The sequence below is a fragment of the Poromitra crassiceps genome (assembly GCF_964638095.1).
Source record: "Poromitra crassiceps genome assembly, chromosome: 2".
NCBI lineage: Eukaryota > Metazoa > Chordata > Actinopteri > Beryciformes > Melamphaidae > Poromitra > Poromitra crassiceps.
The window spans coordinates 111,928,306-111,951,530 of NC_139624.1; the positions used below are offsets into that span (position 1 = coordinate 111,928,306).

The 23,225-nt window shown below is 44.0% G+C and overlaps 1 protein-coding gene across 4 annotated transcripts in view; it reads left to right on the forward strand.

Moving 5' to 3' along the window:
* Positions 1 to 10,608: 10,608 nt before the first annotated feature.
* Positions 10,609 to 23,225, forward strand: part of col11a1a (collagen, type XI, alpha 1a) — a 178,239-nt gene continuing 165,622 nt past the window's right edge. For all 4 annotated transcript variants that reach the window (XM_083631995.1, XM_083631997.1, XM_083631996.1 and 1 more), the window contains exons 1-3: positions 10,609 to 10,905; positions 17,967 to 18,131; positions 22,294 to 22,507. In XM_083631995.1, the coding sequence (XP_083488121.1) occupies positions 10,791 to 10,905; positions 17,967 to 18,131; positions 22,294 to 22,507 (494 nt within the window). In that variant the 5' untranslated portion in view covers positions 10,609 to 10,790. The remainder of the gene's footprint in view (positions 10,906 to 17,966; positions 18,132 to 22,293; positions 22,508 to 23,225) is intronic.

Sequence of the window (23,225 nt, forward strand, 5' to 3'; positions counted from 1 at the left end):
GCTTGGTTCCAGGCTTAAGACTCTTTAGATAAAGATTTGAAAGGTGATTAAGACAAATGAATGGGGAAATACTCTTCCAGAACCAGAGGTGACATCAGGCCACGTGACTGTTACTAGATCCTGTGTGTGTGTAGTCTCTCTATGGGGATTAGGGCCTAGTGAGAGAAATCTTTGGGAAATGAATGTATACATGCATCTTATGGTGAATTACATGTTTTTAGACAGCATATTAAATTTATGAACTTAGAACCCAAATTTAGACGTCTTCATATGTGGAATTACCCGATGACTATGAAGTTTTGACAGTCAAACATTCTTAATGTGCTTACAGTTAAGTCTTTTATGAATTGCCACTCTGATATTGTTAGGCTCCTTTTTGAAACTGTTTTGTTCAGGTTTCAGTGTATGACCCAGTTGTGATTATACTTGGCTTTAAATGGGTGCAGGTATAGAGTATGAATCAAACCAGCCTTGAATCAGATAGCATGGATAACTGGAGCAGTTGTTTCTCCATGCTGATTTTTATTGTTGTTCTTAAAGTAAATTACTATGGAGAAATCATTGTTTTAGCCTATCCTGAAAGTGAATCACTGCAGGGAGAATGTCATACTATGATGTTTAGTATGAAGAAGAGGATAGAAGGTGGGGGCTGTGAAAATGTGTGTGAATTGAATTACAGTTCATGGCTGCACAGTTTACTGGTGTTTCTTCTCAAATGGCCAGAGAGCATTGAGCATTGAGCAGCTATTCTGTGCTGTGGAAGTGAAAGCAAAACCCAGTGTCTGCCTGAACCATAAATCAGGCCCTGCAGAAGCCTTGATGAATGGATCCTTCACTGACCTATCGGGAGGTTTGTTACTTTACGAGTGTCCTAGTCCAACAGCTCACACGCACACACACATTAGACACACACACTGAGGCCACCCACCTTCACTCCACAGTGGCCCCTCTATCTCCCCACTGAGCTGGGGTGAGTCCCTGCTTGCCTCACCCCTCCTGCGGTCAACATCCCACCATCGGGTCACCTGAGATCACTTTACGGCACCTCTACCATATGGAGACTGCACTCACAATGTGGACCGCTAACTTCCACCAGAGCCACCTGAACCAAGCATGTAGCACCGTGTTGCTGTAGCACATGCCTCCCGTCTGGTTTTTAACAGGCAGAGTCTCACATACCAAGGGTCATGCACCTCTCCCAGCTCCACATTTTCCTCCTGAGGGCTTCTTGGAGATCCCCGCCCCGACCAGGTGGTGCCAACTCACAGCTCTAGCTCCAGCTCGTCTTTGATAGGCCGAGAGCAGAGAGAGGCACAGTAGCTATAGGTGATAAATTGTTACACTGAGTGAGGGAAATTGTTGCAGCACTCAAACTGTCGGTGAAGTTATCGCAATGGAGCTCCACTGCAATTTCGTGAACTTTCAAAAGACCCATCAACTCGGCATGAACTCGGCCTTTAATGTTATTGGTGAAAATTGCCATGTAAGGAAAACCCCTCCCTTGGCCTGAGGTTTATAGGCACTTCAGAGGGGAAAACTTTTGTTTTTTTGGGACTGAAGGGGCAATTAAGCATGACAACAAATGGGGTTGATCCAAAATGTTGGTGGAGCATCTTCTGACCTCCAGGACCGATCATCCATGGATCCCAATGGTTATTGCACAGGCATATAGAGAATCAACCAAATGAAATAAGCATAGCGTCGCTGTTGAATGAAAACCACTTATCTCCAAAATGTCAACTTTTCAGGAACCAAGAAAAAGAGCCTTGTTTTTAACTTGATCATAATGCATTTTTGACTTGATGCTGTGGATTTTCTTTTGGTTTCACAAGCCCAAGAGGTTTTTCTCAATTCTGTGAGGAGCACATAGGCATAATCCTTCAAATGAAGTGAAAACATGAAAATTGGAGATAAGTGTTTTTTATTGGACAGCGACATAGTCTGATATCGTGATTCTAACCCTTCTGGAACTCACTGTATAGATGGTTTTAACTTGACAACATAAACATTCTAAATTACCCCTAACTTACTTCCTGTTGCAGTGTTTGCTAATACAATAGCTGACAGGAAATAATCTACGTCAAATTAAGCAATAGAGCACCACAGGAATGAGTCCGGAAGTCTACTTCCGGGTTCGTCAGGGGAAAAGTCTATGGGGTTTTAGAATGGGGATTTCAATTAAATGCATAAAATAAGGTCTCTGGTTAACAAAAGTTTATGGGAGCGTGAATTTGGGTTCAGCAGGATAATCTTCACAAACGTGAATAACTTTTATGCCTTTTGGAACGTAAATGCGATTTTTAGAAAACACTTCAAAAGGCGTCACGTCATCCCTGCGGTACCCTATAAGCCCCAAGAGGCCATGGTTTACAGTGATTTTGCAATGGCTAAGAGAGGTGTCACCACGGCATGCCTCGGTGAACAACTCTTAGCTGTTGTAAAATCCCTGTGAACCACAGCCTCACATAATTCTGTGAAAACCGTCTATAGAAAACTGCATTATTGAGCACTTGAACAGCAGAGTATCCCTGAGATGTTTTTATTGTCAGCTGAAGCGATCACTGCAGATGCCCCTCAGCTACAATGTGTTCAGACAGAGGGACATTCCTGTCTTTCTGAGACTCAGAGACATCTTGCTGTATGTCTAGCAGTGGGATTGCAGCTTCCTTTATCCACTGTGCTGTGTAGAACCAGACTGCTGCTTCCCATTAGTGGACAACACCTGTAGACCAGGCCGGCTATGGACTGTAGGTCCTGCATGGATTCAGCCACTAAGGCCATGTTCACACTGCAGCTCAGAGTGCTCCAAATCAGATTTTTTCCCCTAGGTGTTCAGCAAAAAGCTGCAGAGATTCATATATTTTCATTTTGCATATTTACCTCAACCAGGCGTTGAGGTAAATAAAACCAGGTGTGTCAGGCGGCGATGCCATTATTATTATTATTATTATTTTTCGCTTTTTGGGTAGCTAGATACTCGCGTCACCCATGTTTTCTGAACAGAATGCAAGGATTGAGCGGGAGCACTGCTGCACTTTGGTTCGTGCTGTGTTTCGCAACTTCCGCCCATAGCTGGATGACATGGAAGAAGGTTTTTGGCCCCAGACTAGGTGGAAGGGTGTAGCATGGGCCAAGGAAGAACCCATTTGGGTCAAGGAAGGGGCGGGGCTAGGGAAAAGGGACCATAGCTAGGGATAGGAATGTCATAGAGTCAGGATCTGAGGGGTGGGTAGGGGGAGTGGCTAGGAGGATGTGGGTGGTGGGAGGGGTGTGGTCAGGAAGGGGCGTGGCTAGGAAATAGGGGCCGTAGCTACGGAGAGGATGGTCATTGAGAGTCGAGATTTGAGGGGTGGGTAGGGGGAGTGGCTAGGGGAGTGTCGGTGGTGGGATGGGGTGTGGTGAGGGAAGGGGCAAAGCTAGGGAAAAGGAGCCGTAGCTAGGGATAGGAAAGTCATAGAGAGTTGGGGTTCGAGGAATTCAATTCCATTCAATTCATCTTTATTTAAAGTGCAAAATCACCATGAAGCATGGTTCCGAAACACTTTACAGTTCAAACATCACACAAACAATACAGTAAAAATATAATTAATGGAAGTCAACAAATACAAAGACAATGTAAGAGCTAAAACAGTGGGATGATTAAAACACAGGGAATATAAGACTAATAAAATAACCACAATAAGAACAAAGTAAAAGACAATTACAATGGGTAGGGGGAGTGGCTAGATGTATGTGAATGGTTGGAGGGGGCATGGTCAGGAGAGGGGCGGGGCTAGGGAAAAGGGGCTGTAGGGATAGGAAGGTCGTAGAGAGTTGGGGTTCAAGGGGTGGGTAGGGGAGTGATTGGGGAATGTGGTTGGGTCAGCGTTACGCTCCGATCTGACTCACAAAATTAGCATATAATAGCAGGCTGGAGTATTTTCCCTCTCCGAGTGCACTTCTAGTTTCATTTTTTGATCCAACTAATCCTAGATCTTTCTAGATGATTGATAAATGCGAGGTGTTTTGCTGTCATAGCAAAGTAAAAAAAAAATTGTTTTACGAAGTTTGAGCTTGTTTTCGTTCTCACAGTCCATAGGCTTTCTGTGCATTTTCTAAACTGATCTCAGGCAGACAAACAGACAGAGAGGTGAGGCAGGTAGTGAAAACACAGCATACAGCTTATCCAAGATGGACCAATTTGGTAGTACATATGACCCCTCTTCTAGCGATTACAGAAACATGTCACCATAAATTCCACAGGAAAAATCTGCAAAATTCTAACAACAAAAAAGCCATGCAGTATAGTCCCCAAGGATGGATTACGAATGCCGAGGCCCCTGGGCACAAACACTTGGAGCCCCCCCTATGGTACATTTATGTCTCAGACTGCTGCAGCAATTTTTGAGTTGATACCATTTGTTACAGAGTTGGTACAAGATTGATAAAAAAAAGTAAAAAAATTCCCTCCAAAATACCACATTAATACACCAAGACCTTGAGGAACACCATAGAAAAATTAATGGTGTGAATAACTTTTGATTATTATATATTATTATATTATATTAAATTTGGAGATTTCTGTAAGAATTGCATTTTTCGGCGATTGGGTAGCGAGCATCATACCCAATTTATGCAAATCCAAGACTATTTATGACCCCCTCAGTATGCATAAGCTAAAATAACACATTTATAATGCATACAAAAACGGCATGGGATTATCTTAAAGTGTGCATGTCTGTTAAGGGGGAACTTGTGGGTACCAATGCATTCTCATTCAGATATATTGAGAAGGGAGCCTTTTGAAAATGGCCATGCCCTTGCCAAGATTTTACCTATAAATTTGGAGTGTTATTTAGTCACCTTCCCGACAAGCTAGCAGGACCTGGTTAATACCAATAGCCCACTACGGCCTGCGAAAGACAGAAAAATCAGGATGAGACGACAGTTGGTGGGGTTTTGGAGGCCTTCCGGGCACTGGCCCAATCAGCCTGGTGGGTAATCCGGGCCTGACAGTCCCTACTACAACAAGAGATGATGCAATAGCCTACTCTAAATCACTGCTGTGCATGCGAGACACAGACGGAAGTGCGTACAGTACACACCAGGGTGTGATACTGGAAATTAAGCCTACATGCACTTGACTCCACCGCGAGGCATAGACCTACAGTATGTGCGCCATAATTGCGTATGTTTATCCAAATTAAGTAAGCAACAGGTCCCCCCACTGATACCAACTCCATGTAATTGCATAGCAGGGGGGCCTGGTGCCGTCTCAAAATGGAGGTAGCATTTATCCTGATGTATATTTGGGTGTGCTGAATGCTAGACCACACTGAAAATACATGGTTGTTCATGGAGTACACTTTGTGACAAGGAAGAGTCATTTAACTGGCAAAGAAAAGGAACCAAGAGAGGAGCCCGAGTCACAGAGGCCTCAAAAGTAATAATCCATGCTTCCCAGAAATCACTTCAAATGACTTAAAAACAGCTTACTAATAATAAAAGATTATAATATCTATATTTACTCCTATGCAATATGGCATGCTGTGGCAGGCAAGAATGTCAGTGCAGTGAAAGGACTTTTTCTTGCTGGTATTGGACAGAGGGCCAGAGTGAGGCTAGAGAAAGAGCCCTTTATGCTTCCCCTGCACGGTGTGTAAACAGTGACAGACAGTGGCTGGTGGCTGGCTCAAGTGTGCCTGTGAAAAGTGTTTCTCTATGGTGCCGTGTCAGGTAAAACTCACAGCAAATAAAAGAGCATCGTCATTTTAACAAGGTTTTTTTTTAGCAAACAGGTTTGAAATAAGATAGATTTTGAATTCATGTGTATTTTTAAGTTAAGTTATCCTTTATTGTCCCCACCTCTGCATTTGATCCAGCCTCATAGGAACCTTCCTAGAATAAGAGCAGTGGGCAGCCACTTAGTATAAAGGCCTTGTTTTTTGGTTAAAATTCCTTTGGCCGGCCTGCTTCACCTATTTTCTCACTGTACTGGCCAGTGGCGTGCACAGACATTTTGGGGGGCAGGTGCTCAAGTGAAAAAAGGGCACGACTCATAATTATTTATAAAAAATAAAGTGACATACAGTCAGGCCTGGATTAATACAGTGTGGTGCCCCTGGGTGACCACACTTGCCCGCCTCCTTACAATTTACATGTAAAAATAAAAAAATAAAAAATACTATGGCAATAAAGAGCACATGGATGTACTGCTAAAGTACAGGCTCAACACACATACTACAGAAACATGTAAGACACAATGTATTAACTAAAAAAATGACATTTTATACAGTGAGGCCAAGTTTCGAATAATGGTCTCACTACAATGAAATAGCTACTATAGGGACTAACATTATCACACATGAATACAATTGGGCTCATGGAATCCAAAAGAGTCTCAGCTTTCAAGTCATACCCAAATTATCTAATTCCAATACTTTTTAAGGACCACAGTATGCAGAAATATTCAAATACAAGGCAGAAATAACAAATGTATAGGCTACTGCATGCAACAAAAAACTGCATGTTTTTGCAAAAAACGGCATTGGGATTAGTATAAATTTGACATGTCTGTAAATGGGAGACTCATGGGTACCAAAAGAGACTCATGGACAATAGAACCCATTTTCATTCAAGGGATTTTAACACCATATTGTAACAAGTTTGGGGGTGTTATGTAGCTTCTGTTAGCCTCCTGGATAGCCAGCTAACATGACAGACTCAAACCACGGCAGTTGTGGGATTTGCGCACAGACTGTTTATTCATTGACTTGTCGACCATATAATGGTCTCTACGGCACTAATTCTCTACACACATGTAGAAGCTAGAGATAGAGAACGCTAATACACACACACCAAGTTGTCACAGATAAGAGTCTGACTTGCGTGTTGCATGGAGGCAGACTGGAGAAGAAGAGAGACGTAAAGTAAGTTGTTGCCGTAAAGCCAATACAATAACAAGGAGCGCCACACAGTGGACCAACATGTAATTGCAACCAAAGTGACTGTTACAATATCCTGTCTATTGATAAATTCATATGAATGTCTGCAATTAATTCCTCTGGGTTATGCATTTCATTTGTCTGTGGTTAGAGACGATCTATATGGGATTCCAGCTGTGTCTGTGCGTCGAGCATACACCTGTACCGCAGATCAGATTGATTTTGACCAAATTCGATAGGAAGATGTATTTAGGCCCTGTGTTCTCAAATTTAAAAACGGAATGGAGATGTAGTCATTTCACCTGGTCCTCGGTCTGCCCCGTGACCTCCTCCCTGCTGGACGTGCAACCTTCCTGGGGAGGTGACCAGGAGGCATCCTTACTATAATTCTGAACCACCTCAACTGGGTCCTCTCTATGAAGGAGCAGCGGCTCTGCTCTGAGTCTCTCATGGCTGACTGAGCTTCTCACCCTATCTCTAAGAGAGATGCCAGCCACCCTCCTGAGGAAACCCATTTTGTCCGCTTGTATCCATGATCTCGTCCTTTCGGTCATGACCAGCTCCTGACCAGCTCCAAGTACGTATAGTTTTGAAGGTATATTCTGTCCTTTAAAACCATAAGTACTTGGACAGAAGTAGTATTTAGCTGGATTATATAGTACTTGGACAAAAAGTAGTATTTGGGTGGAATATACCTTCAAAACTGTAAGTAGGCTACTTTGACAGCACGGTCCATATGGAAGCCATTCCACCTCTTGTTGCTTGACAGGGGGCATGGGTGGGTAATTGTCAAAACATCCAGGTCTTAAACCCTAATAATAAACCTAATAACCTAATAAGATCATCTGTTTGAGTCCCACTTCACATTCCTCCAAAAGCTGCTTTCTCTCACTTTTCATTCATAAGGAAAGCTGCGTGCAGTCAATGCCCTGCCAGCATCACATAGCCTACATTAGCTCTGTGGACTCTTTCCGGCTAGGCTATGCTAGCTATGCTAGCTATGCTACCCTACAAGAGTCCAGTGACCTTACATAGACTTGCCTGCGACTCTCGCTCCCAAGCTGTCTAAATCAGCGATACGCACGTATTTACAAGTGTCACAGAAACATTTCAAAGCCACCTATTAGAGCAGAAGGGTTCATTGCTTCTTGACGGCGGGGTTAGAAAGCACGATGCTGCTCATAAATGCCTCTTTTTATCCGAAGACTGTGCTGGTGATATTATTTTTTTATCGAGCTTTCGACCATGGCGCTATTGAGCGCTGTGACGGCTGGGAGCTCTAACCCGGAAAAGTGGTTTTCTTGGGAGCAAGTGTCACAGGCAAGTCTATGTAAGGTCACGGGACTCTTGTAGCATAGCTAGCATAGCCTAGCCGGTGAACTCACATTTCATTTGGTTCTGCGGGACCGTCTGGCCTCAACTCTGGGAGGGCTGTCTGCAGAAACTGCAAAGCGGACGAGCCAATCAGCGACCCGCCTCGTAGTTGACATCGTAACCGGCCAATCTGAATGTCGCTAGCAAAACAGTAATGGCCGCCTCCTTGCCTGTCCGCCTCAAGGAGTAATGTCAATGTTCGTCTAGTTTAAACAGCTATAGTGCAATTATTGCAGAAATAGACTCAATAACAACAATTAAACAAGTACAGTATGCAACAGCGGATTTTCTGGGTGGAAAATATGTTTTTGCCGTTCTCCCAAGTGGATTTGGGTTTGACTGGATCCAACGTTGATTGGCTGAAGGAGTTGTCTAGGCAAGTACACCCGCCCAACCTCCGCCCACTGCAAAGACTGGGTGAAAGTTTCAGGCCAGACGGGAACGAGGAACGAAATGAAATGTGAGTTCACGTGACCGGCTGGTTTACCAGGCTAACCTTACGCGGCTGGTAGCACTATGTTGTAACATTGGAATGTTGATCATATATGTGTTTTCTCTCTCTCTCTTTTTTCTGTCTGAGCCTGTTTTTGTTTATGTTCTGAAAAATTGCAAAAAAACAACAACAACAAAAAAACCTACCCGTATCACGTAGCTTACATCTGCCAGTGGTGTTCTGGTGGCAGCTGTAGCATTGTAAACTGTTGTTGCAGCATGGTTTAAACTTTAAAGTTTACAGTATGCTAGTGTAACCAAAGCTGGCAGCACTTATGAAGGAGCGCAACACCAATAAATAAAGGTGAGAACTGGAAGGGAAAGTGATTCTTCAGAGTGATGCCATAGAAGAAGCATTTCTGGTTCTCCCAGCACGTTCTCACTCCGAACTGGGCTCACAGAACCACTTTGTCAACCCCTTGGCGATCTCCATAACGCTCCGTGGAGCCCATAACGCTCCATGGAGCCTAGAGCGTTTTATGGAACGGACTCCGGAGCACTCTGCACCTGTGGGTTCAAGCAAAGGTCAAGGGCTCGTCATCCAGAACAACGAGTTGAGAAGTACGCTGTCACCCAGGGGACTCAATTTTTCAGTCTCTTTTCACTCTAAAGCTGTGCAACAAAGCAGAAATGCCAAATAAGATATTTAAAAAGTGTCTGTGTTACACTGAGACAATCCATCAGAGAACAGTTTGTTTGTCGACCACTAAGCCATGATTGCAGTTTAACTCTGCTGAATTACATGAATGAGTGTAAAAAGACTGGTGGTGGTGGTGGTGGTGGTAGTAAAGCACATCGGACTCTGGGTGAGGGAGGGGGTTGGAGGCATAAACTATAAGTGCCCATCCCCTGATGATGTCATGAGAGCGGCCTGCCCCCGGTTCGGCCCATTCCTCCCAGTGGGAAATGCAGGTGAGAGGGGCCTACTTCCATGATGCCAAATTCTCACTCTTCAGGGAGTCTCTAGCTAAATGTGGAACAGTTTAATTTCACTATTATTTAGTTCACTAGAATCTCTCACAAACCTACAGAATAAGAATGATTAGCTACTCTAGTCATAGGGCTCACATTGTAGACAGATATACATGTATTAGCCTACTAAATAAACAACTAGTCTTTTCATATGAGTCCCCATCCAATGGAGGTTGGTAGACTTAATATTTGTCCATTTGGGGTTTCATGACATGAGAAACTTTGAGAATCCCTACACAATCTACACTTTTTGGACGATACACTTTATTTATATAATAATAATAAGAATTATTATTATTATTATTATTATTACCTTTATTATTATTATTACTATTATTATTATTATTATTATTATTATTATTATTATTATTATTATTATTATTAATAATAATACCAAAACATTAAATTAGCCCACATTTATTGTTAGTTTATCTCCAAATGCAGAACCTCGTTAAACGGTTTGATCAGTAATAGGCTACTCTTCTGTCATTTGCATATCAGCTGTGGCCAAGCTGGTTACATGTTAGATGAGCACATGTCAACATTGCAGGAATGCCCCCACATGCATCGTGCCATTCCGTTCATTCCCTGGACGCACCGTTTTTTCTCCTCTTTTTCTAGACGCACTCCGGAGAGACTCGGGGAGCTATTTTACAGAGCTGATGGGTGGACCCTAAGGAGAATTTCCAGCCCCGTGATTTGCTAATCGGGGGTTGGTTCCTTGTCATTTTCCTGTAATCGTGGGTCTGGTTCGCGGAGCTGGCCCAGCCCTCCTGTCCGCGGACGCACCAAGTCTACTCGCCTGCACTCAGTGCGTTTTGATTAAAGCACGACTACCTTCACTCTGAAGGCTGGGCACTGGAAGGGAAGATCGGGGGCCTGGTTGTGGCTGAGAGAAGAGGCTGAAACTCCTTACTTATGGCTTTTTTGTAGTACAGCTGCCATCACACTTGGGATTGTGGAAGGGACGTCATTAAAAATCACTTGAAGTCGCCCAAAAGTTTTGTTCACTTTTGTGGGGCGCTGACCATGGAGATGCAAAGGTGGTCCACAAGGTGGAAAACGAAAAGGTGGCTTATGGATTCCACTGTAACCGCATTCATCACTTTAACCCTGGTTCTACAGGCGACCCATGTCAGAGCAGGTAAGAATATCAGGGGCCAAGCGTTTCTAACGAACTGTGTCGGGACAGAGAGGGGGACGTATGAGCGCCTGTCGGCCGGCTGGGTAACAGATGATGGAGATATGGGGATTGACAGGCTTACCTGGACACAGGAGGAGGGGGGGGGGGGGGCGGCATGGTAACATACATGTGTTTTTTTCCACCCCTCACAGCACAACCAAAGCAGACTATTGCTGCGTTAGGGCGAGGATGCCCCAATATTAAGCGGTTTGTGGAAGCCACCAAATAGCTACTAAAGCACTGATGTAGCCTACAATAATTGCCACCAAGTGAACCACATAGGCTACAGTAAAAATATAGCCTATATACATAAATAAATAAAATAAATCCAATGGGAAAACTCAGTCCAAGTGCTCTCCTGTATTTCACACGTTAATAGACTACTAGTCTGCTAGAACTACTTTTACGCATACTTTTACGCATGAATGGAGCGCGTCCACCCTGAAGATAAAACACCCCACCACCTGATCATGAGTTGCTGGAGTGTGCTGACAGAGCTGCTTTTCTAACATTCACTTGGTTTGAACTGTGGTCCGCTAGGTGGATGTGGACACGGTTAGCAGGGTGGACACTGGACATTTTTGTCGGGCATTGGGACATTGTTAGAATGCTAGACTACTTGCACTAACATTAAATTGCAATTCAAACATCGACACTGTTGTGTTGAAAATGTCCTAGGTCCTCTGTGTGTCAAGTTGGTTATTGGATAGGCCTATTTGTAAGCTGGAATATGGGCTATTAAAGCTGGATGTTACAGTGGAAGTCTTTGCATTAAAGTTAAACGATTGGAAATGCATTCATCAATGTCACATTTCCTTCACAAATGAGTGAAAGGAACGCAATAGTGGAGGAAAGCATATCTGGGATGGATATAGCCTACCGGTAGGCTATTATAGGTTAATTGATTATGAAAAGGCCACAGGGGTCGTAGCAGATCTGAGGGGGGGCTCGTCATTTTTCAGCTTTAGACGGACTCTAAATTTGACATAAACTAGATTAGATGAATTAACCTACATGCTGAATCATCATCATAAAAAAAGCTCACTATTGTCAGTGCTCACAAGGGTCTCACTCACTGGCTCCTGGAGCTGTCAGTGCGCTCTGGAAGGAAGAGTGCAAAGCCCCTGCGGGTCTGCAGGGGGGGTTGAGCGGTCAGACAACATGCCCTGCCAAACAGCACCACCCTTTCTCCACACTGCCCTGGTCCCATCCTGGTCCACATCGAAGCCCAAAAAAGCTGGCTTGGTGCAAAAAGCCCATGCACCGGTGCCCGGCGCTTCAACGTGACTTTTGCACTTGGACGTTTGGTCGGCTGCGGGACAAGGCCGTGTTGTCTGAGCGGTGGGAATGTCTCTCTTCTTTAAGTACAGTTATTTGATGATGGTCCTTGTTGCACTTCCCTATGATTTCAGAGCCTTCAAAGAGCAGGCCTGCATGTGGGCCTAGCCTGTTGCCATAATGGCCATGCTGAGACACAGGATTTACACCTCGACCCATAGGCAACTGGCCCATAGGAGTACGGATGGATGTAGATATGGGATACAAGTTTTATGTTTGATTTCTCAACAGAAACCTAACTGCAATGTTGTCGCTGTCCGGTGAAAACCCTGTATCCCAAACATTTCAAGAACAGAAGAAGAAAGTCAGAAGAAAAATAGCCTTTCTTTTAGGTTGACCGCCATGCGTTTTTCATTTGATCCAATTGGAGATTTGAAAGGGTTTCATAACACCAGGGGTGGTGGAGTTTTCAACTTATAGAGGATCGTTCTTAACTTCAGTTGAAAGATCAATGAAGGGGCTTCAACTGAAGTTAAGACTTGAACATGTACCAAAATTTGAGTTATGTCAGTGCAAATCATGGATTGGAGTCACTTTTTATTCACTTCACCATGTGTTCTTTCCTTCTCATTTGCTGCCAACAAGTACTTGTCGAGAAATTCTATCACAGTTCCAGTACCAGTTCTACTACCACAGGTTGAAAATGGCCCCTCTCCGAAAACTTGTCAACTCCAGTCCCATTTGAATCCTAAGCATCCTACACCGCAGGCTCTCAGCGGGTTTCTCCTGTGCAGTTTATGGCAGTCAAGGCTGTTTCTGCAGGGTGCCCTCTGCATCTAGCGGTGTACAGACACGTTTTCCCAGCCCCCGGGGCGCAGGCTCAGATGTGCATTCCAGCAGACAAAGCTAGCATTTTCAGAGCCCTCTCCCTACCTAACGCGCTCAAGCAACATCGGCTAGTTGGTGGCTCCTGGCCGGACCCTCATCTCGCTAAAGCCGCCGCACATTAATTACAATCATCGTGTGCTCGTTCAGAGATGTGGTTTTCTTGCCTCCCCAGTCCCAACTTGAAAGATTTAACTCTTTTTGTAACTGCGATCCTCTGAGCTGGAGCGTGATCAGACAGTGTCGGCTTTTAAGAGCTCTCTCTCTTGTAATTAGCCTTTTCCAAATTTGACAATTTTGCTTATAAAAGTGAAAAAGAGAAAAAGAAAAACATGCTCTAATATTCTTATGGAGGCATACAATGAATTAGTGAGAGAGGGGAGAGCAAGGAGGGGAGAGTAGAAAGGGGGAGAAGAACTGCTTTGAAAAACTGGGTGAAGTTTCCTCGGTATGACACCAGCATAAAGCCGTCTTGTTTGAGCCGGCAGCGTGGTGCAAGTCAAAGGAAAGAGAGGGAGAGTGGGATAGAGAGAGGAAGAGGGAGAGTGGGATAGAGAGAGGGAGAGACATTCTGGCTGGGAGATATTATTAGAGTCTCAGGGAGCCGCAGGTGAAAAGGTCCTCCTCCTTTTACCAGCCAATTTCACCTTTCCGTAAACATTTAGGGCTGAAAGTGACACAGCAGGACGATCCGTGACACCGGGCTCATGTGTCACAGCAGGACGATCCGTGACTCCGGGCTCATGTAGCATGCGATGAGGAACGGGCCAAGGCAGACTTTTCTTTTTGGCCCCCTTCCTCACAAATCTTGTTGTAAAGCTTGCGTTATCTCTTGTAAAGCTTGCGTTATCTCTTGGAACACACTGTTGTCTTTAAATATGCATTGATGTACACCTGCGGACATGAGAGGGATCATATCACTCGATCTGTGTTTCATGGATGTCCCTTCCATAATTCCCCCTCTACGCCTCCTCAATTTGCATATGTCTCCATTAAATGAGCAACAGAGGAGGTCTTGTCTTGATCTTAGGGGTAGGCTTGAGTTTCCCCCCCTCTCCTCCAGACTATTAGGAAAGGTTCGTCGCTCCATGCCACCTAAGGTCCGAGGAGAGCTATGTGGCCTTGTTTGCTCAGAGCCCCGAGGGCAAACTCACAGCGGCTCATCACATGCACTCTTTTAAAGCCTGCACACACTCATTTGGCCGCCTTCATGGATTGGCCAGTATTGACGTTTTCTCGGCACCTCCATGCGAGGGTCGCAGCCTGGCCAAATCGCACACATCTGGAACGCATGAGGGCCCTCTAGTCTGAACTGAGAGCGACTCTCTCCGCAGGAACTCACAAAGAGGCCCTCAGTTCACACTCCAAAATAAAGGCACGGGTTCCTCTACGAAACAAGGCCAAGTGGGCCCTCATGATGATAGCATCCTTACCAAGTAACAGTTTGCTGGTTTTCCCCTTGAACCTATGAATTTATCAGATGACGATTGACATAGAAAATGTAAGTTACATTAGCTTTCAATATCCATAAAGCAGATACACATATTACATTTTTATAAGTCACCTATTTTGACTCCTGGCTCCAATTTATTCTACATCATGGATGTCCCTCAAAGGTGTCACCATCTCATTTATTTTGGCTCAGTAGAGCCATTCTACAACAACGATCTTTGCTTTTGCCCATGTTGAAATGGGAGCTAGTTGGACTGCGGTGGGTTGGCAGGGGTGACAAACATTCAATGAGCCAAAGACATTTCTTTCAGAGGGTCACACAAAAGTGGTCATAACTTTGTTATTTGGCTGTTGGTGGAGCTCTGCAGATTTCTTTTCTCACCAAAGATCTCTGCTTACACAAAGCAAACTATGACACTCTCTGGAGACCCTGAGGAGCTATAGCGGGGGGTTCTGTACTCCAGGTTGAAGCAGACCGACTGGCTTTGCCTTCATCATGAGGCACATCTGCTCCATCCCAGGTGCTGTACAGCATGTAGTGAAATATGAGAGGGACCAGATGTAAGTCAAGCTCTGTATGTGATAATGCCTTCATCATGGCCATGAAAACAAACCAGAAACACTTTAAATGGGGTTTTGCTCGTGTTTTAGCAAAAACCTGCGTGCGTTTGTCCATTAAATAGTGACAATGATTCATTCAATGTGTTTTGTTGCTTGATAGTTGATATACATAGCAGTGGAGTCTTTGAGTTGTGGGGAAGTTGCACTAATGGAAAGATTGCAGCTCTGTAGCAGTGTATACTGCATTGACTGTGTGGTGGTCTTGTACCAGCCTTTTGTATAGCAGTGCATCCTTCATCTTCAGTAGGAACAGATTCATGTTGAAACAGGGACCAGTCCCCCCCCCCCCCCCGCCCCCCCCGCCACATGCTCCACTGAACACAACTAAACTCTCTCATCATTTGCTTTTCCTCGCTGCAGCTGGAATGTCGGCCAGAGTGTGTTGAGAGGGAAATCGGACGTATTTTTTTAAAAGATCCCCTTGTACTGTATAAAGTGGCTAAAGAAACGCTCAGAACGGGCTTGACCTGCACATGCCAACCAAAACAAAGCTTTAGAACTGTCAGAAAAAAGCTGGCTGATGCTTTCAGACACCCTGGCTTGCTTATTTACCCCACAAAAACAGATTAGAGTTATTACCCTTAATAATCTGCCATTGTATTGCTTGGTTTAGAGAGGCGTTGCTATATTTTCCTGAGTGAAGTAAGTCCTATGTTCAAATCTCACCATATGGATTTCGAGTTTTCAAATGTCTTCTCATCGTGCTTAAAGAGCATGGTGCAGGTTGGAGACCACTTTGCATTAATATGGGACTGGTACTGTATGTAGCAATAGGATTCTCTTTGATTGATTGATTGATTGATTGATTGATTGATTGATTGATTGCTTTTTTCACAGATAGCTGCATCTAGACTGGTTTTTGTAAAGCAGCTCCCATGTGCTCAATAAAAAGTAATCTGGGCGTATAACACTTATGAGATCACTCACCCAGCCTGGTTGCTGTACTGTAATGATCTGGTCTCTAGACAGCCTGTTGACACTGCTGAGCATCAGTACAGCAGCCAGGCTGGCTGAGTGATGTCACTGGTGTTATACACCCAGATTACTTATTATGGAGCATGTGGATTAATTTAGCTATTTTCATAGGAATCTTGAGCCCAAAATGTAAATTCACTTTTTTTAACCATGCTCTTTAATCAATTACGTGATCTTAAATTGGTGTCCCTCCCCTGCCGCTATAACCAAGGTCATGTTTTCTTGAGAAGCTGTTTTGATTAAGAAGCATGATTATGATACTTTCCCATGGGTCTCTCTGGGCAACATGGGGCCAAACAGGCTCATTTATGTAAAGTGCATCAGATTGGAGAGAATGGGAAACTTGGGGAGGCTCTGGTGACCCTTATCAAGGTAAACCTATCCAAGTGTTATAAGTGGCTGTGAGCACATTGTTCATTATGCTCTTTGTTTGGCTTCCATTGACATATTTCATGTCAGATGAGGCAGCAGAGCCACAGGTAACTGTTTAGAGATGCATTGCTCCCTGGGGGACCATAAGATGCTATTTAAGGCGAGACATGGCAGGTGAATAGGGTACGATTTTTTTTAACTAATAGATTAATATTACCACGAGACCTCCCCAGTTGATTACTTAGATTAAGAATTTATTTAAATATTATTTTGTACTACACGTTTTCTGAAATTGTATGATTGAATATGCAAATTAGGTATTATCTACTTAAATGTGCGCTAATTTGCATACATTTCCAGAACACAAATCTGAACATTGGATAAAACCAGGTTGAAAATTCCTGTTTAATTTTGTTTACATATTTAATACCAAAGGTTTTTACACAGGGGATTTTGGATGTGTCTTTTTATCACTCTATAAATCAGAAAATAAATCAACAGTCATAAAAAGTAAATGTTCAACATGTTTTTAGGAATATAATGTTATATAAATAAGGCTATGAATGATATATGAACAAATCCCTCTGTAAAAACCTTCACACTATAGTTAGGAATAAAACTAATAAAACGTTTGGTGTATAAATGCTACTGAAGTGGAGATATCTGGCTCAGAGTATGAGAAAGAGAAAACAGCCTTTTTACCCTATTCACCTGCCATGTCTCGCCTTAAGGAGAGGATACCTAATGCCTGTATGTTTAATGCTGATAAATGGAGCCATAAGCTTATCTTAGAGACAGTGTATATACTGTGATTGTCATAATGTAATTTGGATGAAACATTAGTCGTATAGTGTCTTTCCCGTCTTTTTTCCATCAGCGTGAAGTCAGTGAAATCGTGTATCCACATCTGTCAATTGAAACAAAGTTAACGCTGTTTGTTCATCAAAACATAATAGGTATCATGTAAGTGGCACTGTTTCTGTTCGGTATTAAGTTTCCTCAACAGGACCAGGACTCCCTAAAGTGTCATAGTGACGTAGAACCTCCCCTCCCCCAGCCCCACTGGGAACATGTCAAATCAGTGAAACCTTGGGATTAGTTGGGATTAGTGAAAAGTGAAAAATGTCAACACATGCACGTGCATGAGTTTCAGAGTTTTCTGAAATGTCGAATTTGTGGTTGAAAAAGCTGAGTTGCCCACATCTACACATTGCAACCATTTCAAGAACATTTTGTAACATTTAAATTGAGCTATCTAGTTAGATGGAGGTTTGATCTCTGACACCTGTACTCACTGCTTGACTCAGGTCACAATGTACATTGGCTCATTGCTGAAACATCTATGGTGTCAATATCATGCACTCATATTTACACCAAAACATGCTTAGAAAAAACACTACTATGACCTAATTGATGTTTTATCTGCCCCCCTCCAACAGCAGAACCAGTGGACGTGCTAAAAGTATTAGAATTTCACAATTCCCCCGAAGGAGTGAAGCAAACAACAGGATTTTGCACAAACCGAAGACAATCAAACCCGGACACAGCCTACAGAGTCGCCAAGCAGGCCCAGATCAGTGCCCCCACCAAGCAGTTATTCCCAGGTAAGATAAACCTCTCCGCTCTTCCAGCCTCTCACTAGCTAACTTGTGAGCTCTGTGCAAACCGGTGTTTCAGGTGCCTATGCAGTTGCCAAGTCCTCGGACAGCCGATTCTGTGCCTGATTGTGTCTCAGCACTGTACCGCCAATGACTGCTCTGATTGTCTCTGTTGTTAGAGAGAGAGGAAGGCCGAGCACAAGCATGGTTGTTCACTCTCCACCTGATATGAAAGTTTCTCCACAGCCTGAATGTGATATAACCACAGCAATATAAACAGTATTTATGTACAAATAATTGATTTCCCAAACTACAACAGTCTTTCAGTTGGTTTCTAACACCTGATGCATGATACTTCGTATTTCTGTTGATGGTAAAACACTATGTGAGTCACGCACAGATCTGTTGAACCAAATTAACTCAAGTGCCTCTTAACACTTTATATGTTTTGTTTTCTTTCTTTCATTCTTTCTTTTGTTTCCACCCTGCTAATTAAGAGTTTGTGAGCAAACTAAACGTAAGAAAAATGTGCTCTTAAATCAAGGTTAAAGGACAAGTAGGGCATGATTAGAGTTTTTGCTTATTTCCTGCATTCCCTAACTATTAGATAATTTGACTGTAGCTGGCGGAAGCATCTTGCTTTGGTTTGTCTGTTGGCTTGAATGAATTTTGATTGACAGAAGGCGGGTCCTAATGTAACCACAGAGAACGTAAGCTATTAAAAGATTTGTTTTGCAATAGGCAGTGGAAGCGGAACTAGCTGTTGCCTCTTGTTTACAAGCAGAAACGCGATCCCCGAATGAACTGTGAATGCAGCTTCTTTCAAAATGTATAGCCTGATGTTAGTGCTCTGATTAGGGCTGCAAATAACAATTATTTTCATTATCGATTAATCTGATGATTATTTTCTCCAATAATAATCGATTAGTAGTTTGGTCTATAAAATGTCACAAAATGAGGAAGAAATGTTGATCACTTTTTCCCCAAAGCCCAAGATGACATCCTCAAAATGTCTTCTTCTGTCCTGACCAACAGTTCACAACCCAAAGACAATCAGTTTACTGTAGAAGACGAAAGAAACCAGAAAATATTCACATTTTAAAAACTGGAACGTGAGAATTTAAGGCGGTCGTTCTAGCGAGGAGGAGGGTGAAAACCATGGGCTTTAGCACGTGTCTGGGTACTATATAAACCATGGGCTTTAGCGCGTGTCTGGGTAGTATATAAACCATGGGCTTTAGCGCGTGTCTGGGTAGTATATAAACCATGGGCTTTAGCGCGTGTCTGGGTAGTATATAAACCATGGGCTTTAGCACGTGTCTGGGTAGTATATATAAACCATGGGCTTTAGCGTGTGTCTGGGTAGTATATATAAACCATGGGCTTTAGCGCGTGTCTGGGTAGTATATAAACCATGGGCTTTAGCGCGTGTCTGGGTAGTATATATAAACCATGGGCTTTAGCACGTGTCTGGGTAGTATATAAACCATGGGCTTTAGCGCGTGTCTGGGTAGTATATATAAACCATGGGCTTTAGCGCGTGTCTGGGTAGTATATATAAACCATGGGCTTTAGCACGTGTCTGGGTAGTATATAAACCATGGGCTTTAGCGCGTGTCTGGGTAGTATATAAACCATGGGCTTTAGCGCGTGTCTGGGTAGTATATAAACCATGGGCTTTAGCGCGTGTCTGGGTAGTATATAAACCATGGGCTTTAGCACGTGTCTGGGTAGTATATATAAACCATGGGCTTTAGCGTGTCTCTGGGTAGTATATATAAACCATGGGCTTTAGCGCGTGTCTGGGTAGTATATAAACCATGGGCTTTAGCGCGTGTCTGGGTAGTATATATAAACCATGGGCTTTAGCACGTGTCTGGGTAGTATATAAACCATGGGCTTTAGCGCGTGTCTGGGTAGTATATATAAACCATGGGCTTTAGCGCGTGTCTGGGTAGTATATATAAACCATGGGCTTTAGCACGTGTCTGGGTAGTATATAAACCATGGGCTTTAGCGCGTGTCTGGGTAGTATATAAACCATGGGCTTTAGCGCGTGTCTGGGTAGTATATAAACCATGGGCTTTAGCGCGTGTCTGGGTAGTATATAAACCATGGGCTTTAGCACGTGTCTGGGTAGTATATATAAACCATGGGCTTTAGCACGTGTCTGGGTAGTATATATAAACCATGGGCTTTAGCGCGTGTCTGGGTAGTATATAAACCATGGGCTTTAGCGCGTGTCTGGGTAGTATATAAACCATGGGCTTTAGCGTGTGTCTGGGTAGTATATAAACCATGGGCTTTAGCGCGTGTCTGGGTAGTATATATAAACCATGGGCTTTAGCGCGTGTCTGGGTAGTATATAAACCATGGGCTTTAGCGCGTATCTGGGTAGTATATAAACCATGGGCTTTAGCGCGTGTCTGGGTAGTATATAAACCATGGGCTTTAGTGCGTGTCTGGATAGTATATATAAACCATGGGCTTTAGCGCGTGTCTGGGTAGTATATAAACCATGGGCTTTAGTGCGTGTCTGGGTAGTATATAAACCATGGGCTTTAGCACGTGTCTGGGTAGTATATATAAACCATGGGCTTTAGCGCGTGTCTGGGTAGTATATAAACCATGGGCTTTAGCGCGTATCTGGGTAATATATAAACCATGGGCTTTAGCGTGTGTCTGGGTAGTATATAAACCATGGGCTTTAGTGCGTGTCTGGATAGTATATATAAACCATGGGCTTTAGCGCGTGTCTGGGTAGTATATAAACCATGGGCTTTAGTGCGTGTCTGGGTAGTATATATAAACCATGGGCTTTAGCGCGTGTCTGGGTAGTATATAAACCATGGGCTTTAGCGCGTGTCTGGGTAGTATATATAAACCATGGGCTTTAGCGCGTGTCTGGGTAGTATATAAACCATGGGCTTTAGCACGTGTCTGGGTAGTATATAAACCATGGGCTTTAGCGCGTGTCTGGGTAGTATATATAAACCATGGGCTTTAGCGCGTGTCTGGGTAGTATATAAACCATGGGCTTTAGCGCGTGTCTGGGTAGTATATATAAACCATGGGCTTTAGCGCGTGTCTGGGTAGTATATATAAACCATGGGCTTTAGCGCGTGTCTGGATAGTATATAAACCATGGGCTTTAGCGCGTGTCTGGATAGTATATATAAACCATGGGCTTTAGCGCATGTCTGGGTAGTATATAAACCATGGGCTTTAGCGCGTGTCTGGGTAGTATATAAACCATGGGCTTTAGCGCGTGTCTGGGTAGTATATAGGTAAAAGTGGAGAGGGTTCAATTCCCGGGAGTGCTACATCCGGCTTGGTCAGATGTTCCTACCAACAAAATTAGCTGTGTCTGTGGGGAAGGGGGGGGGGGGGGGGGGGGGGGTGAAGCTGCTGAGTCCAGCTCGCTGCACTAGCGCCTCCTCTGGTCGGACTGGGGGGGAATAGCGTGATCATGCTGGTGTAATGCCTCGCTGTCAGGTGAAAAGAAGCGGCTGGTGACTGCACATGTAGATTATTTGCAGGAATCATGTGCTAGTCTACGGCTCTCCCTGGATCAGCAGAGTGGGTGGAGACGACCGGGGCAGCAGGGGGATAGAGAGCAAAAGTGAACGTCACTTCCTGCTTTTCTGTGTACCAGCATCTGAAAAAATATGAATGGTGGCTCTAAGCCAGGGGTTCCCAACCTTTTTGGCTTGTGACCCCACTTTGACGTCACAAAATAATTCCGGTACAACATCAGTAATAGCAACAGTGCAACCTGCAATTACCACTTATCGCCATAGGTGTCACCCAAGAGAACAAATCTTAGAGATTATTACTTTAAACTCGGAACTATATAAAAAAGAAAAAAAGAAAAGTGGCCCTAATCCTCTTCGGTAGTTTTAAATTGTGTTTTTTGTTGACGTTTTTAAAGAAATTCCAGGCGACCCCATTTAAATTCCAGGCGACCCCACTTAAGGTCGCAACCCTAAGGTTGGGAACCACTGCTCTAAGCTGTCTTTTGGCTGGACAGCAGGTGTCCTCTGTGCCTGGCTCTAAACTGTCTTTTGGTTGGACAGGAGGTGTCCTCTGTGCCAGGCTCTAAGCTGTCTTTTGGTTGGACAGGAGGTGTCCTCTGTGCCAGGCTCTAAGCTGTCTTTTGGTTGAACAGGAGGTGTCTTCCCGGAGGATTTCTCCATCTTGACCACGGTGCGTCCCAAGTCCGGCCTGCAGTCCTTCCTGCTGTCCATCTACAGTGAGCAGGGGGTCCAGCAGCTGGGTGTGGAGCTGGGACGCTCCCCTGTCTTCCTGTACGAGGACCAGACCGGCAAGCCGGCCCCGGAGGACTACCCCTTGTTCCGCACTCTCAACCTGGCCGACGGAAAGTAAGTCACATCTCATACATGGACTGCAAGATGCAAGATCATTGGCCATGCTAACACTTTAGCAAACACTATGTTGAGTGACAGTAGGCTCCAGGCTATCACTTTAGCAAACACTATGTTGAGTGACAGTAGGCTCCAGGCTGTTACTTTAGCAAACACTATGTTGAGTGACAGTAGGCTCCAGGCTATCACTTTAGCAAACACTATGTTGAGTGACAGTAGGCTCCAAGCTATCACTTTAGCAAACACTATGTTGAGTGACAGTAGGCTCCAGGCTATCACTTTAGTGACCACTATGTTGAGTGACAGTAGGCTCCAGGCTATAACTTTAGTGACCACTATGTTGAGTGACAGTAGGCTCCAGGCTATCACTTTAGCAAACACTATGTTGAGTGACAGTAGGCTCCAGGCTATCACTTTAGTGACCACTATGTTGAGTGACAGTAGGCTCCAGGCTATAACTTTAGCAAACACTATGTGGAGTGACAGTAGGCTCCAGGCTGTTACTTTAGCAAACACTATGTTGAGTGACAGTAGGCTCCAGGCTATCACTTTAGCAAACACTATGTTGAGTGACAGTAGGCTCCAGGCTATCACTTTAGCAAACACTATGTTGAGTGACAGTAGGCTCCAAGCTATCACTTTAGCAAACACTATGTTGAGTGACAGTAGGCTCCAGGCTATCACTTTAGCAAACACTATGTTGAGTGACAGTAGG